The 17,212-nt window shown below is 38.5% G+C and overlaps 1 protein-coding gene across 1 annotated transcript in view; it reads right to left on the bottom strand.

Annotated features, from left to right (window-relative positions):
* SNX13 (sorting nexin 13) overlaps positions 1 to 17,212 on the bottom strand; it is a 135,092-nt gene that overhangs the window by 61,164 nt on the left and 56,716 nt on the right. Inside the window, exons 6-13 of the mRNA XM_067562103.1 lie at positions 14,364 to 14,485; positions 14,087 to 14,188; positions 12,672 to 12,760; positions 11,483 to 11,566; positions 6,258 to 6,396; positions 5,489 to 5,577; positions 3,993 to 4,092; positions 2,712 to 2,905 (exon numbers count right to left, since the gene is read on the bottom strand). Of these exons, the coding sequence (XP_067418204.1) occupies positions 2,712 to 2,905; positions 3,993 to 4,092; positions 5,489 to 5,577; positions 6,258 to 6,396; positions 11,483 to 11,566; positions 12,672 to 12,760; positions 14,087 to 14,188; positions 14,364 to 14,485 (919 nt within the window). The remainder of the gene's footprint in view (positions 1 to 2,711; positions 2,906 to 3,992; positions 4,093 to 5,488; positions 5,578 to 6,257; positions 6,397 to 11,482; positions 11,567 to 12,671; positions 12,761 to 14,086; positions 14,189 to 14,363; positions 14,486 to 17,212) is intronic.

The raw sequence follows: 17,212 nt of genomic DNA, 5'->3' as shown, positions 1-17,212 counted from the left end.
GTGTAAGTCCTCAGTCCCAGGCACCCTTCCGTGCCGGGGACCACCCTCTCGATGCCTCCGACCTGAAGAATGATGAGGACTGCCTCCGTTGCCGTGAGCAGTGCCGACAAACATAGGTGCATTCCAAAGAGCTAGAGGTACCGGAGTGTTATCTCGGTACCGATGATTTCCGCTTCCGCTTGCCTTGCGGCCCTGCAGACACCTTCGGTGACCGAGGTCAGCACCGCTGCCAACTCCTCGGTACCGAGTTGGACTCCAGCGACCTGGTTCCACATTGTGGAATGCGCGGTGCCGGGTCTTCCTCCAGTGACTGGGTTCCGCGCCGTCTCGGTGCAGGCGAACTCCTCAGTGCCGGGTCCTCGGACAGCAACTGTCTAGGTTCGCCATCTAGGTACGGGTGAACTCCTCGGTGGCGGGGATCTGGAACATGAGTTGTCCGAATGCCGCCTGGCAGATCTCAACCGGTACCGCCTCTTGGCATGCACTGCCTCCAGTGCCGGGGATCGACATCGGCGCCAAAAGGGAGACTCTGCATGCTGTGCCGGAGCAGGTCAGCTCGATGACAACGACGTGGAGTGGCTACTGGGGGAGCGGCTCTGCTCTACCCTCGGAGACCATCCAGCAGGAGATCTCTCTCCCCGTACCAGGGATCTCCACCGCCATTCAGGGGGACCCAACACAGGTTTCCCCCATGACACTGGCCCCTTCTCCTTGGCGGAGGGGGGCGGAGGTGGCGTAGGCACGACCAACAAGGCTCTAACCACCTGAAAAGCCTCCGGTGTCGACAGCATTGGTAGGGGCATTGTCTCACTCCCAGGAGTCGGAGGAGGATCCCTGACCAGAGATGCAGGCACCAGAGAACACTCGACGGGCCGGGTCCGGTATTTCTCCGTACTCAACCCTGCCTGTACCAACGGCGCAAGGGAGTGTCCATGCTCCGCATGCTGCTTCTTCCTCTTCGGTGCCGGCGATGTTGCATGGTGCTGAGTCGAGGCCGGTGCCAGCAGTGCGCTCTGTACCGAGGTCACGCTTGGTACCAAGGTGGAGCGGGATGGCCAGGACGCCAGGCAGAGTACTGCCCTCCATCAACAGGGCTTTCAACTGGATTTCTCAGTCCTTTTGAGTCCTCGGTTTAAAAGCCCTGCAGATCTTACACTTCTCTTTTCTGTGGGCTTCCCCCAAGCACCTGAGGCAGCGGTCATGGGGGTCACTGAGCAGGAAGGCCTTCCAACAGGAGGCACATGGCTTGAATCCCAGCAACCGGGGCATAGCCCAGCCGCTCGAAGTCCCCGCAGGGACTTGCCTTATCTCTAACTACTCTTAACAACACTTAACTACTTATCTAACTTAGAATATCAAACACGTCCAAACAAGGGGAATAGTACTTGCTGAAAGCAAGGCTAGTTCCAGCAAGCCATCACGGGCGGAAAGAAGGAACTGAGGGGGTGTAGGGCTGGCAGCACCTCGTATACTGCAGCAGCTTCAGTTTGGGCTCCCAATTCTTCCAAGCTCTAAATTTTAGAGCCAGGCAAAAGGTACACTTTTGGGAGATATGGGACTTCCCCAAACAATGGATACACTCAGAGTGGCTATTGTTGATCAGGATTGCCACCTGACGAGAGAGTTAGTGTTTGGAATGTATTTAGCCAGGCATGTCCCATCAGACCAAATAAGCTCCCCAGAAAAAAATGGGGGAGAAAAAAGGAGGAAAGGAAAACACGGAAGCCTACCACAACTAATTCTATACTAAAAACAATTAACACTAACTAGAACATTAAACAAACTAAACAACAACTACAAAACATGCATGAGGCAGAAACGCTAAAGCTCCATCTCAGGTAGAGGGGTAGAGACGGAACTTAGGGCAGTTCGCCCATGCAGTCCTGTAGACCCTTGGAACGCACACAGTATGAGGTTGTATAGAGCACCTGCGAGGGCCAAACAGATACTGCTAATGGTAAATCTCCGATCAAGGGCTTGAGAGGGGCCTGGCACCTGAAGTGGAGCACCACTGAAGTGAAATTGGCCTCTGAAGTGGGCCAATACTGAAGCAGAATATTGAGATGAATATGTCAGTTAAGTTTCCCAATATAACTATGGTAAGTCTCTCTTACATTCAAATCTGCATCACGTTACTTTTACAGTACCTGACCTGAGGTGGTGTCTGTCAAAATTGTGCCAAACTGGCTCGTGGATATTTAGACAGATAGTCACACAGGGACAGCAAATCACTTCACTTGGAAGCGAGGCCACTTTTAAAATGTAGGTTTGAACAGATGGAAGGCTTTACTCCACAGATGAGCCTTCTCTCCTCCCTGGAAAGAGACTCTGCTGCTTTCTTAGGTTTTCAATTTGTTTTTCTTTGTCTGTGTCAACCAACATTTGAGTATCTTATATGCATTGCATTTTACAGGACAGGCAGCCATCAGTGTTGATGCCAGTGTCCTTTTATAGACCAGCTAGCAGGAACTACTTATCCTAAGCTTGATACAAGTGAAATACTTCAGGTATCAACTGCAAAACGTCTGTGTTCTTGCAACAAGTTTTTCACCAAATCTATTTCACAGGAAGTTAGCTGCTATCGCCTTCTAATTGTTCTAAACTCAACTATGAGTTCCGACACTGCAGTGTATGTTTATTTTAAAATAAAATTTCACAAATACTTACCAATTCAAAATTTAATAAATTATTTCAAAAGACAATATTCCTACCTTCTCTGATAAATACTGCTCATAAATTCCAACTGCAGCTGCTCTTAATAGGCCTTTGGTTTGATTAATCTGATGTTTTCCATCTCTCTGCCGGCTTAGTAATACCTCCAGTTGCTGCTGTGCTGTAACCCTGTACCCTTCCACTGTCATCCAGAAGAAGAGATGTGCTTGGCCTCCAGTCTGCTGCATGTAATCTACAAAATCAATTATCATTATTGTAATTATACCTGTTAGGATAAAAAACACATCTTAAAAACTCACACATCCTCATGTAAAAAACTACTAAATCAGAAACATTAACTAAATTAGGAATAATCTTCAGGATTTGATTCTGGTTTTGGATAAGAATATAACATTAATACTCGCAAAGCCACCGTCATCCTCCCTCCTGCCACCTCCCCCAAAAAATATTAGTATACACAGAAGACTATCAACCAGCTAAGTCTGAAAGAAAGTCTAAAACTGGGGCTGTGTTTTATATTAAAACATGAACTCATCACATCTGAATTGCAGCCACAAAGAGCTGGGTACAGCATGGTAGAAGTCAAGAAAAAATTGAGCCTGGGGCAGAACCGGGTCACTTCAGAGATGTCTCAACTTTTATTTAATCCTTGAAAATGTCAGGTCTCAACTGAATAAACTGACATGTGAAATTTGTAAATGAACTTCACTCTATCAATTTTGTGATTTACTGCAGAATCCAATAATCTAAAGGCAGACAGATCACTATTCTTACATATGAATACATTTTAGAGATATTAACATTTGAATGCTTTTAAAAAGCATTTTTAAACAAAGGGCATTTTTGGAGTCTTAAAGTCCTGCAATCCTCCAAATTCAGACAGAGTGGATACTACCAGATGTAGTCTCATTGACTTCATTAGGACTACCTAGAGTACGAAGCAATGTGGTCATAATTAAAAAAATCAGTTCAATTTAAGAGAAATTACCAGTTCTAGTATATTCCCTACTTAAAAGGGAAAGAATCTCTTAGACAGGTAGAATCTTTCAAAACAAACTTAGGTGACATCACTACAAACATTTACTGAATCAGTCTTGGAGCTAGATCACTATGTCTGAAAGCTCTTTCAAACTGACTACAACATAAAGTATGAAGTTTAGAATATCAGTTTAACCTAGACTCATTATGCAAAGACTAAGTTTCATTTCCCTCTGACAAAGATCATGTACAGTTATGGCATGAGACAAATGTGTATTAGCTCATACGCATGTTCTTACCTCAGAAAAACATATATATTTTTAAAGTTAGCATTTCCTTACCCATAAAAAACTGTAGTGCAACATTGTCTACCAGAATGTTGTCCAGAGGGACTGTGCAAAGTTTTCCAAAGTTTGCTGCCAATTTCACAGTATCTATTTCCTGTAAAATACAGGATACAGCATTGATAAGTTACCGTATTATTTTGATATTTTTTAAATTACTACCAAAGAAGTGTTTATATTACGTAAACAGATTTACTTGAACTATAGGAAGTTGTTTGGGGTTTGTTTGTTTTTTTAAAACAGTAGTTTAGAGGATCACTGCTATCCCCACAATTTTTGTTTATGTAACTACTCACAACGTTTGTTTACAGCATGGGTGATTCGTGCCCTCTGGGGAATTGGACTCTATCCCTGCCCCTGCCACAGAGTTCCTGTTGGCAAGTCTTTTAAACCTAACTGCTCACAAGAGTCCAGTAAGTGCATAGATTAGAAAATGTTCATCACAATCTTCTGAAATATTTTCTAAAGAAATCAGTACAACCATCTTAAAAATGACCTGATACCACCTCAAATTCTGTAGTCAATTCATTATCACTTCACAATATATAACATGATATAGATCTGTCTGCATTGATATCTGACATCCATTAGTTATTTTTTTTGTTTGCATTACAGTAGTGCCAGGGGTCCGAGTCTTGGACCAGCACCCTATGTTGTACAATAAGCACAAACCACATAATCTTTATGCCACATCCAGGCTGAAAGCTCAGTTGATGGTGTCCCAAGAAACTGGACAAAGTCAGATATGCTAAAGTAAGAATGCAAGCAGCTTCTCAAACTTCGCAAAAAGTAGAGCTAGAGACTGGATAGCAATTGGAAACGCTATTAGAACAACAAAGAGTAATGACTTTTTGACACACAAGCACTTCCAAGCAGTGCAAAATACCATTGGTAGGTCTAAACAAAATAACTGGCACTCTGAACAACCAACTGTAGTTAAAAAGAGAGCATTACTATCAATAAGTAGACAGCAACTTTATGAACTCCTACAGCTGAAAAACAGGGACTTGCTCTAAAGGTTTCCAGACTGAGCTGCTTGCTGCATGAACTTCCTAGATGACATAGAGAAGCTAATCCCAGAAGTCTGAACCCATGTCAGAGAAACCTGTTTTCTCTTAATTCTGAACTTCATTAGTCAGCTATAAAGCTTACTTCAGTTCTTTCCTACCTAAGATTTTTAAATGTTTGAAAATAATTGAAATATGCAATAGTAATATTTAGCATAATAGCTATTGCACTAGGTAACATTTTCTAACAGAAGCTCTGGTAGGTGAATTTCCCATACAATATTGGAAGTATGAAGGTGCAACTTCAACTACACAGTTACTTAGTATACAGCTCAATATATTCAGTATATATACTGAACAGTATAAACTCAAGGGCTACAGCCACATTTTTTGCTTAATGAACTAGAGTGATAGAGACAATTTCACATCATCATTTACAATTAAAACATACATCAGAAAGAGTATTAACAGAAAAACAGTACTTACTTTTCCTGAATGCAACCTCTGTATTCTTGAATCACATACTTTAACAACATATAATAAGCTGTTGATTTGATTTTTTATATTATTGATATCTGAAAACAAAACATCACATGAACTAAGACTAAAAAAGACTGAAGTAGAAACAAACTAGTGATTAAGCAATTGATTTGAAGTATATTATCAATTTAAATATTTTTTTTTTTAAAGGTACACATTATGGGTTTTTCTTGATTTGTTCTTTCTGTAAGGACACCTACCAAACTGGATATCAATGTCAATATCTATAGTGAAGTTTTTCTTTTTTTTCCAATTTCATTTCTATTGGAAGAACTAAATTGCAGTTAAAAAGTCTCTTTTTCCTTCCCTCCTCAACATAACTTTCAGTTATTTAATAAAGTGAGAGTAATCCATAATTAATAGGTGAAGCACTATTGAAAGTCAGAACTAGTCAGGCAGGTTTCAACCAGGATCATTTGACTTTTATTAAAAGATTAATTTTATTAAAACAAAACCTACCAAGACATGCAATTACTGTTAGACACCATGGCCAGCACAGAAAGGGGAAATACAGATGGAGGCAATCAGTCGTTGATCTTGCACATAAGATCAAACTCAGGTTTGAATCTTCCACATAACATTTTTAATAGCACTCATAATTAACACTATTTAATAAAATAAGAGTTCACATTTTAACTCTTCCCGCAATAGAAAAAAAAACCCTTGCTGTTAGCTTTAGCCTATTTTACTTCTTCATAAAAGTAAAAATACTAACCATCTCCTGCTGTATCTAAGGATCGAAGATACTGCAGTTCTTCTCCAGCCTTATCTCTTACTGCTTCCAGCTCCCCTACATTGTCACTTAATTTAATAACATTCATGAAGGCCTCATAGTTACAATTGGAATCACGAATCTGAAATAGAAAATTTACAACCAAAAATTATGCAGAAGAGAAACATCTATCCATAGCATATGCTTCTTCATGGTGAATTGGAATGAGACAATTAAGGAAAAATTATAATTTTAACATATACTGTACAGTGCCATCACTTTAAAAGCATCACAGTTCACAGATGCCATGAAATGCAAACTGCTCTCTTGGGATTATGCTGTCTATGGAGAAATAAATCCTTGTGGCAGTTTAAACTATCAAACTTAGTTTTCAATTAGAAAATTCTATTTGAACCTGTAGACTTTTATAATTAAAAGCTGAATTTTTAATGAAAATTGTTAAGGACTCTCTGTTCAGAAGAAACAAAGACCAGATTGTGGGGGCCCACAGTAATTGTGTGCCTGCTATATTTAAAGCAAGTTTGTCATTTTGCTATCACATACAGATCCACACTTGTGTGTTTTGAATTGTTCCTGAGTCCATGAATGATATATAGACCCTACGGCATATAAGGGTTTCCCCACATTCTATCAAGAAAAAAAGATCAGAAAAAGGCATGAATGGTCCCACCGATATCCAAGACATCTTTCACCTCAGAAAATATATAAATTCTGAAAGTTTAAGACCTCACATTTAAAACTCCTTCTTAGATATTACAGATCTAGAGGGTCTCTCCCTACATAGTAAAACTGAGGGTGAGATACTGAGAACTTGCAGCACAGGGGAAAGTGAAATAATGCACCTTTAAGTCACCTTTGTGCCTTCCTGATTCTGGACTGTTGCAGGAGCCAAAACAGCCCACAGCACAACTCAGGGGTGTCAAACTTTTAGCAGTCTGTCTCCAGCTTTTCATATGCAAGAGCACTACCCAGAAGCTCTACAGTGCTATGTTCTGCAGCCTTTCACCTAACACACACACATCCTAACTCCACCTACCCTCTAAAAGGTTGCAGCTCTCTTCCTCAGTTTATACATCAGGAAAATTCTCCCATGACTGGATCCAGGAATTTTACAGCCCATTTATACTGCTCTGACCCTTTCATGTGCAGTACAAGGGCAGAGCAGAGAGTGAGAATCTCACCCAGAAACTGGGCACTAACTCTCATAAAAACAAACATATAATGAAAAAACTGCCTTCCCCCAACTCCAATCCCGAAGAACATTCTTAATTATAGGCAGTGCTGGTAAGGTCATCTGACACTTCCCATTATAAGACCTGTTTTCAGTTGCTTCGAAAATTTTGGCAAACTTTAACCATGTGGGTTTAAATTTTCTATGCTGGGCTTCTGCCTCAGGCTGAAGTTTTTGGAAAGTTTCAGCCAAAATGGTTCAGCCATTTCCAAGAATGAGGGTGGGGAGATGCACTGTTTTGCCCATATTAAAGAATTCTGGTGACATTTTCTTTACTTGCTTTGGAGCAGGGACTCGAAATCGGCAGAGGCAGTCTTTGTGTCTGGGATGTACCTTTGGTTGTGTCTGTGAAAATCTGCCTAAATTTGACCAAGTTTGACCATATTCAGTAGAGACAACTTAGATTTAAGCAGCTAAATTTCCCAAAGGTTACATCTACTCTGGACAGGCTCTAGCCTGGGGCTAAACAGGGCTTTCCATGCAATTGCAACTCTGAGCTGCTGTGACAGGCCCAAATGCAGACATTTGAACCGAGCTCAGGGAGACTCTCTTTCCCGTGCTGTCAATGATCCCCCTGCTGGCCCCAGCATGAAGAAGCTGCCTGATTAGAAAGTGGAGGTGACAAGAGCCGGACTGCAGCACGATGAGAGGAATGGACTGAGACAAGGAGCTCCACATGCCTGTTCTATAAATTCAAATAAGTAGCATTAGTCCAAGATTGTTATTTATTATTTGCAGTATCATAATGCCTAGATGCTAGTCATGGACCAGGAAGACCCCATTATGAGAACTACTGTACAAACAAAGAACAAAAACACAACCCCTGCTACAAAGAGCTTACGACCTACATGTAAGACTAATGACAACAGCGAGAGAGAGAGAGATCAGAGGAGTACAAGGAAACAATGAGACAACATTGGTCAGCACGATAAGCAGTGGTCTCAGCCTACCTTGCAGCCTAACTGTTGGCAATTTTTTTTTGTGGGCATCACAGCAAAGGAGAGTTTTAAGGAGGGATTTGATGGAGGATATGTCGTTAGTTTTGGGGGATGTTTTACAAGAGCTACCCCCAAGCATGACATTGACTTTGTACTACATGACATTTTGATTAAAAAACTCGAATGAAATGAAGTGAACATGGCATACATTACATGAATTAAAAGTTGGCTAACTGATAGGTCTGAAAATATCATCATAAATGGGGAAATCATCACTGAGCAGGTATGTTTCCAGTGAGGTCCCTCAGCGGTTTTTGGTGCTATGCTATTTAGCATTTTTATATATTGCCAGGAAGAAAACAAAATCATCACTGATAAAGTTTGCAGATGACACAAAAATTGGGGGAGTTCTAAATAATGAAGAAAACAGGTCACTAATGCAGCACAATCTTGATTGCTTGGTAAACTGGATGCAAGCAAACAATGTGCATTTTCATACAGCTAAATGTAAATGTATACATCTAGGAACAAAGAATGTAGGCTATATATGCAGGATGGGGAACTATGTTCTGGAAAGCAGTGCTTTGAAAAAATTTGGTGTCGTGGTGGATAAAAAGCTGAACATGAGCTCCTGGTGTGCTGCTGTGGCCAATAGAATTAATACAGTTCTGGGATGCATTAACAGTAGAATCTTGAGTAGGAATTGAGAGTACCATGGATTTATATAGTGGCATTATGATATTTTTGGTCTTATTATCTATCCCTTTCCTAAGGATTCCTAACATACTGTTAGCTTTTTTACCGCAACTGCACACTGAGCAGATATTTTCCACAGAACTATCCACAATGACTCCAAGATGTCTTTCTTGAGTGATAACAGCTAATTTAGACTCCATCGTTTTGCATGTATAGCTGGGACTATGTTTTCCAATATGCATTCCCTTGCATTTATCAACATTGAATTTCATTTGCCATTTTGTTGCCCAGTCACCCAGTTTTGTGAGATCCCTTTGTAACTCTTCACAGTCAGCTTTGGACTTAACTATCTTGTGTAATTTTGTATCATCTGCAAACTTAGCATCCTCATTGTTTATTCATTTTCCGCATCATTTATGATGATGTTGAACAGCACTGGTCTCAGTACAGATCTTTGGGTGTCACCGCTCTTTAACTCTCTCCACTGTGAAAACTAACCATTTATTCCTACTCTTTATTTTCTATCTTTTAACCAGTTACTGATCTACGAGAGAACCTTCCTTCTTATTCCATGACTACTTATTTTGTGTAAATATGCAGTGGTGTTGTAGTCAGGCTTGTCCCAGAATACTAGAGAGACAAGGTGGGTGAGGTAATATCTTTTATCATCTTTTAATATCTCTTCTTAAGAGCCTTTGATGAGGGATCTTGTCAAAGGCTTTCTGAAAGTCCAACTATATCATATCAACTGGATCACCCGTGTCCACGTCTGCTGACACCCTCAAAGAATTATTATAGATTGGTGAGGCACAATTTCCCTTTACAAAAGGGACTCTTTTTGTTGACTCTTCCCCAATATGCTGTATTCATCTGTGTATCTGATAATTCTGTTCTTTACTATAATTTCAACCAATTTTCTAGTACTTAAGTTACGTTTACCGGCCTGTAATTGCTTAGCTCGCCTCTGGAGCCTTTTTAAAAAGTCATTGCTACATTAGCTATCCTCCAGTCACCACAGAGACTGATTTAAGTGATAAGTTACATACCACAGTTAGTAGTTCTGCAATTTCATATTTGAGTTCCCTCAGGTCCTGGTGATTTATTACTGTTTAATTTATCCATTTGTTCCAAAACCACTTTGAATGATACATCAATTTGAGACAGCTCCTCAGATATGTCACCAAAACTAAATGGCTCAAATGTGGAAATCTCCCTCACATCCTCTGCAGTGAAGGCTGATGAAAAGTATTCATTTAGCTTCTCTGCAACGACCTTGTCTTTGAGTGCTCCTTCAGCACCTTAATCGTCCAGTGGCGATTGTTTGGCAGGCTTCCTGCTTCTGATGTACTTAAACTTTTTGCTGTTAGCTTTTGTTTCATCTATTATTCTTAAAGCCCTTGGAAAACTATTTCATTTGGAGGCATGCTATGAAAATCACTAATAATGTTGCTGAATTCATCTTTATCATGGTATTATGACCTACTGTTACTATTTTAACTTCCACGTAAGGCTAAAACGATTCCCAAAACTCTTATAAATATGGTTTTCCACCAACCCAAATTGGTCATTCCATTAAAATTGTACTGAGAACATTAAAGTTGCAGTTAAACACTTAAGTCAGGAAATGAAAAGTATAAGGTGGCATATGCACTTTACCTCTGCCCTTTAGTGCATAATTTAGGTGACCTCTCTACTGTGAACCTTAGGAACTATGCAGCTTTAACCTTACAGCAAGATGTATGTTAAATCATACATACACTCACAACTAAATGTTTCACTGTGTTATGCGCAAGTGCAGGTTTCCCTAGCTGTGCATCATGGTTAGGAAACTACTGTGCAAGTGCAAAATATGATTTCAGATGTATCGTGTCTTCCAACCCAAAACTAAACATCTGATGCAACTCTTACATGCATTTTTCAATTAAGGCATTTTCATAACAAATATTGACTACTGAAGAATCAGACCTCTCAAAACACAGCAAGAATTTAAGTTTTATGATTTTATAGTGAAGACAAATTATTTCCCCCCTTAATTTGATTGTACTCAAATACAAATCATTTTTACTCAAACTTTTTTAAAAAGTTTACCTGCAGGTAGAGAGCAAGTTTAGAAACTATTATCCTGAAAGAACAAAGTTTGGGAAAGTTATAAAGCCACCAAAGCAGGGAATTAGAATGGGAATTCTTATGCAACATTAACTATAGCATCCCTACCACTTCTACTGCATTACAAATTGTATTTCCAATACACCAACCATGCTTAGAAAGCATAGGAAAAGAGAATAAGAATGTGCTTACAGATGAATATTCTGGAAATACTACTGAAGCACCAAAAAGCTTACCATACATATGACATACTGATTAATATAATCAGGATCACTGAGCTGGTTTATTAATGGAAGAAGAATTCCTCGGGCGAGGATTTCCTGAAAAATGAAATATAATACAATTGAAATCTGTCCTCTATATCTAAAAAGCAACAAATGCTGTACTCAAAAAAAATCAAATTTTACTATGAATTCAACGTAAAGCTTATATTTGAGTAACAAATCAATCTTCAAGCAGATTAAGAACAAACTTAAAAACAAATTCTGAAACAAAGAATGAAAGAGATAATTAGATTTATTTTTCAAAACTCATTCCCCACACCAAAATGTAAATTCATGTGATAAATAAAGAATGTTAGCTCTCTTAGGGTATGTCTTCACTGATGGCAGCAAATCGCTGCTGTCAGATCGATTTACCCAGATCGATTGAGCGGAAGTGAGACCCTCTCAATCGATCCGGAAGCCAATTCAATAAAAACAGCTCCAAAAAAAGCATAGTGCTGCGTCAAGGGGAAATCATTTCCCGTTAGCGCAGCGTAGTGGAGCTGGCGTGCAGAAGAGAATTACGTAGCTTGTGTAACTTCCGTTGACTGCCACCGAATTTCCTGGTAAATTATAGACCAGGCCTTAGTCTGCTATGTGTTCAGTACAGAAACTAGTCATCTGACCTCAAGGAAGAGAGCCTTCCTTGGCAGACAGATATCATAGTGAAAGGAACCATAGAGAAGCATGACAAAATGAAACACTCATCTTTATAAAATTTCAAGAACTGTAATATTAATTGGACGAGAATACAAAGGTGACCATGGAAGAAACGTTTACCCTCTATAGTACCTGCAATCTCAGTTATTTCCCATTTTAAGCATACCAAAGTTATAGTATCACAAAAACCACTGTGTGGTATCATTAGGTAAATACTGAGTTTTTAACAGTGACCACTGCACACCAAAAGCTACTCATATCTCTAAACAATGACATCTAGAATTGTTCACCAATGTCACATGAAAGCCAACACCTCAGTATGAAAACATGTATCTAACCGATTATGTTGAAAAATATCATCCAGTATAAATATAATAGCTGATGATCACATTTTATACAACACACAAAATAAGTGACCTAGATCTAATTCTATTTTATAATATATATATGACTGGAAGTCTTAAGGTAAAATATAAATATAAATATAAAATCCTAAATTTACCCTGACAAAATATCGCATGATCTTGTTCTGGAAGTCTCCAGGAGGTAGCAATAAATACAGTAACACCTCACACAGATCCCTTAGGAATCCTAAGGAAAAAAAAAAAATTCAATCCAATACAGAGAAGTGACAACACTATATGTTCCTTTCCTGTATTCTCAGATAGCTTTTTTGTTTTGTTTTTTTTGCTTTCTAAAAGCTTTAGTTTATGGATTGAATTTGAAAGCATTAAATATAATTTTCAATGATTTTCAAACTTTTAAGTTTATTTTTCTACTTTATATAAACATATGTAACTGTCTTAAAATCTTACAATGCAGTAAATTCCTGATTGACTTAATCTAGACAGTATATTACTTTACTAATTATATATATTGACTAGAATAGAAGGATGAATGCATTGTCTTAACTCCCATAGAAGCACCTACTCTGCTCCAGTGCATTTTTCATATTTATGCATACAGCATTTCAGGATTTTTTCAACAAAACAGTTTTTCATTGAAATATGCAACTAGCTGAAATTGAAACTCTTCATAGAAATGAATCAGTGTCCATTAAACTTTTGTTGGGAAGTTTCTCGGGTCCAGGATATGAGAGAAAAGGAGAGAGAGACCCATCCCAGAGAAGCTACTGGTGTAGTGGTCAGGGCACTCATGTGGAATACCCTGATTCAAATCCCTGCTCTGAATCAGGCAGAGCAGAGACTTGAACTTGATCTCCTATAACCAACAAGTGCCTTAGTCAGTGGGGCTATGCAGTCAGTCAGTCTCTCTCTCTCTCTCACACACACACACACACACACACACACTCTCTCTCTCTCTCTCTCTCTCTCTCTCTCTCTCTCTCTCTCTCTCTCTCCCCCCCCCCCCCCCCCCCCCCCCAAAATGAATAACTTATTTATTCAAAGTGGAACGGTTCCAACAGGAAAGAGAGACTCACCACAGAATAACCAATAGCATGGTACTCATGTGGGAGACCCAGATTTAAGTTCCTGCTCTGAATCAGGCAGTAACTGCATTATTAATGACAAATCTCTTTATTATTGGTTTTTAATTTTTTTTAAATGAACAGATCCTTGTTTCCTCATCCAGATGATAATCTGAGGTTAGATAAAGAAATGACTAGCCTCTCCTTCCTCCCACCACCCATAAAGGGATACCATGACATTGAATAAAGTCACATTTCCATATGAAATTCTTTCAGCCTTAATTATATATATTGTCACTGACACTAAAAGTATAATACTGATATGCACCAATCAAGAAATATATGAAATACCATGTCATATTTGATTGCAATAAAGTTATAGGCTTAGCTTTGAATATCTTCCATGCTGTCAGCTGATGCTGTAACTAACATTTCTAACACCGCTTAATGAAGCAACACAACCCTTAGAAAATAATAATTAGAAAAACCTTCTTCATCTTTGGGAGAAGTGCAGACTAGATCACGACAGACTTCCTTCTCCATTTCAACTTCAACCTCAAAGAATGTATTTACAAGGTCTTCGGCTGTACCTACACAAAAGAAATTAAAAGATATTTGTGTACATGTAAGACTCTTTTGTAAGTCAGTAGTAATTGAATACAAATAAAGAAATTGTTTGGATAAAGAGTAGAATAGAGAAAACCCTAGTTTGCTATGCAGAGTCAACAACAACAAAGTCAAATGTATTTTAAATTATGGCAATACCTTTTGTTTGATCATCTTTTTCTGTTATCTTTTGTTGAGTTTTTCTGAATACTCGAAGATGAGTGGCAAAATCATCAACAAGTCGTGTGGTGAAATAAGGCTGCCAGTCTATTTCTTTTGACCTTTTAGAAAACAGACTATACACATCAACATAATTTTTAAAGCAGAATAAAGCGTTAATTTCTTTTAATGCTAAGGTAAACAGTAGTTATCTAAGGATTCAAGAAGTATGATTTAGTATTACATTTCTGAAAACCTGTATGAGTAACCAATAGTAGGGTCCTACGTTAGTCTATCAGCTCAGGGAGGTCTACAGAAGCCTACACAAAAGGGAGTCAATCAGACACACATTTCCATGTTTGTATTTATTTGTTCCTACAACACTAGAAAGCTTTTTATACATCTAAAAAAACACACATAGAGGACAAGGAAAAGCTTAAATCATGTATGATTTCTTACATACTATAAATATATTTACATAATAAACTATAATGTATATTGTACAACAGTAATTTCAACATTTGCATCAAAATGTTAAAAATGAGCATTTGCACTTTTCATAATTTATACTAAGCATAAGAAAGCAGAGGTTTAACATTTGTATGGTGTCTCAATATATAACACTAACAGACATCGCAGACAGATGTGTGACGTTACTTGTGAAAAAATATGGTGTCAAATTATTTTCTTCTCAACTTGTAATATGTAAACATATAAGAAATCACATTAGCTACAAATAAATGCAATGTCATAAGCAAGCAATCATTTAAAAAAAAAATCACATGAACTGTGAGGGAGCCAGTTATAGCAGAACCTCAGAGTTATGAACACCAGAGTTACGAACTGACCAATCAACCACACACCTCATTTGGAGCCAGAAGTACACAATTAGGCAACCGAAAAAAAAGAAAATACAGTACAGTACTGGGTTAAACGTAAACTACTAAAAAATGAAGGGAAAGCAGCATTTTTTTTCTGCATAGTAGTGTTTCAAAGCTGCATTAAGATAATGCTCAACTGTAAAGTTTTGAAAGAACAACCACAACGTTTTGTTCAGAGTTACAAACATTTCAGAGTTACGAACAACTTCCATTCCCCCAGGTGTTCTTAACTCTAAGGTTCTTTTGTATTATACATTTGGTATAATAGTAGCCACCTTTTTATGATATTCCTGTATCAGCATTTCATAAGTGCTCTGAGGGAAAAAACCACTTTCTAACTGTTTAGAGACTGAAAGATGTTCCTCCCTTTTGTTTTTAGTAAAGTAGAAGGCAGCCAATCATAGCATCTCCTCCCTGCTAGGCATTCCCCAGTCTGGGTTCTTTCTTAACTGAAACAACAAAAGCGAACTATTCTGGACCCTACTCTGCCCTAAAAGGTCCCTTACCCTTAACTAAAACCTCCTTGGTTTCTGAACTGCTTTCCCTCCAATATCAACAAGAAACTTTACAGAGGAGTAAGCCTATAGTAAAGTCTAGAAGAATGAACTGGGAGAAAATGATAAGTAGAAAGCATTACATCTTGAAGAGTGTGACAATGTTATGACGACTCAGTAGCCAAATTGTTCATCTGTAGTAAGTACCTACTAAAGCACACAAAGAACACTAGGTGGCAGCCTTACATAATTTCTCTGACAAGTATTTCCCAAGGAAAAAAACCAAGGAATTTTGCAGTATGTATATATTATCATTTTAGTGAATCTATGCCACCCTGTAAACTTTTAGAGAAAACCAAAACCAAAACCAATCCACCTATCTATGACAGTTGTATACCTCTCTCTAACCACTGTAACAAAAACTTGGAGCAGCCTTTTTTGATTGCCTATTGATGGCTTTGCACCAATTTTATGAAATAAGGTTCTTAAAAATAAGATGTGCATAAATGCAAACTTCCCAATCTTACAAGGACAGCAAGTTCTACTTTAATGTCAAAACAGGTCAATCAAGTTTAACTAACTAATTAGCACTCCTATAAGCTGTTAAATTTTTTGCCTATAGCCAAATAGCACTCAAAAAGTCGTGAATTCTTCCCTCCCTATAAAAATAAACCAATGAAGTAATTGCACAGAATCACAGTAGTTAAAAGATGGAGGCAAAGAGCAGTCCATCTCCTGCAAATGCAGGATTATTTCCCACAGTATGCTGTCTCCCATGTTGTTTAGTCCCAACACTAAACTTTTAAGGGTCCCAAGTGATAACATTTCCAAAAGTTTCCATTATTCGATAACCTAACAGTTGTCAACAGTAAGACATCATCTTGATATTAAGACTAATTTTTCACATCTATTTCACTCATTATTCTAGTTACATCCCACTGTTCACCCTAGATTATTTTTCAGCTCCATTGGCAACAAAACCCTTACTTGTGAAATGTAGGCAAATTAAATAGAGTTATTAACTTTTCCTCAAGTTACTACCAATTGATTCTTTATATAACTATTATCTGAACTTGCTCCAGCTTGCTGTCTACCCACTGTCTTTCTGGTAATGACATTGCTAAAACTGAATAATATTCCAGGTTCAAGCCATTTAAAAAGTGACCACTATGCTTTCCTGACCCAGGGCAAGGTACCTAAAATTGAACAGGGCATATCCTGAGAACAACAGGGCAAACCCCTCGTATAGTCCCACTGTACCAGTGTACAAAGTGCCTTGCAAAAGTGTAAGAAATGAAGTGCAAGCCAGTTGTAGTACTAGTGCACTGCATCTACACTAGGGGTTTACACTGATGTAGTTCCATCAGCATAGCCACACTAGTGCAAAAACACAAACACACCCACAACTACTTTAGACAAACCCTTAAGTATCACTGATTTTTTGAAAACTTACTTTTGTCAAAGGTAGCATCCC

This window comes from Emydura macquarii, unplaced genomic scaffold, assembly GCF_026122565.2.
Source record: "Emydura macquarii macquarii isolate MOO-44397 ecotype Brisbane River unplaced genomic scaffold, CSIRO-AGI_Emac_v2 contig_2422, whole genome shotgun sequence".
Classification (NCBI taxonomy): Eukaryota; Metazoa; Chordata; order Testudines; family Chelidae; genus Emydura; species Emydura macquarii.
Note: the sequence above shows the minus strand (reverse complement) of the source record. Positions and strands in the feature narration are given on the sequence as shown.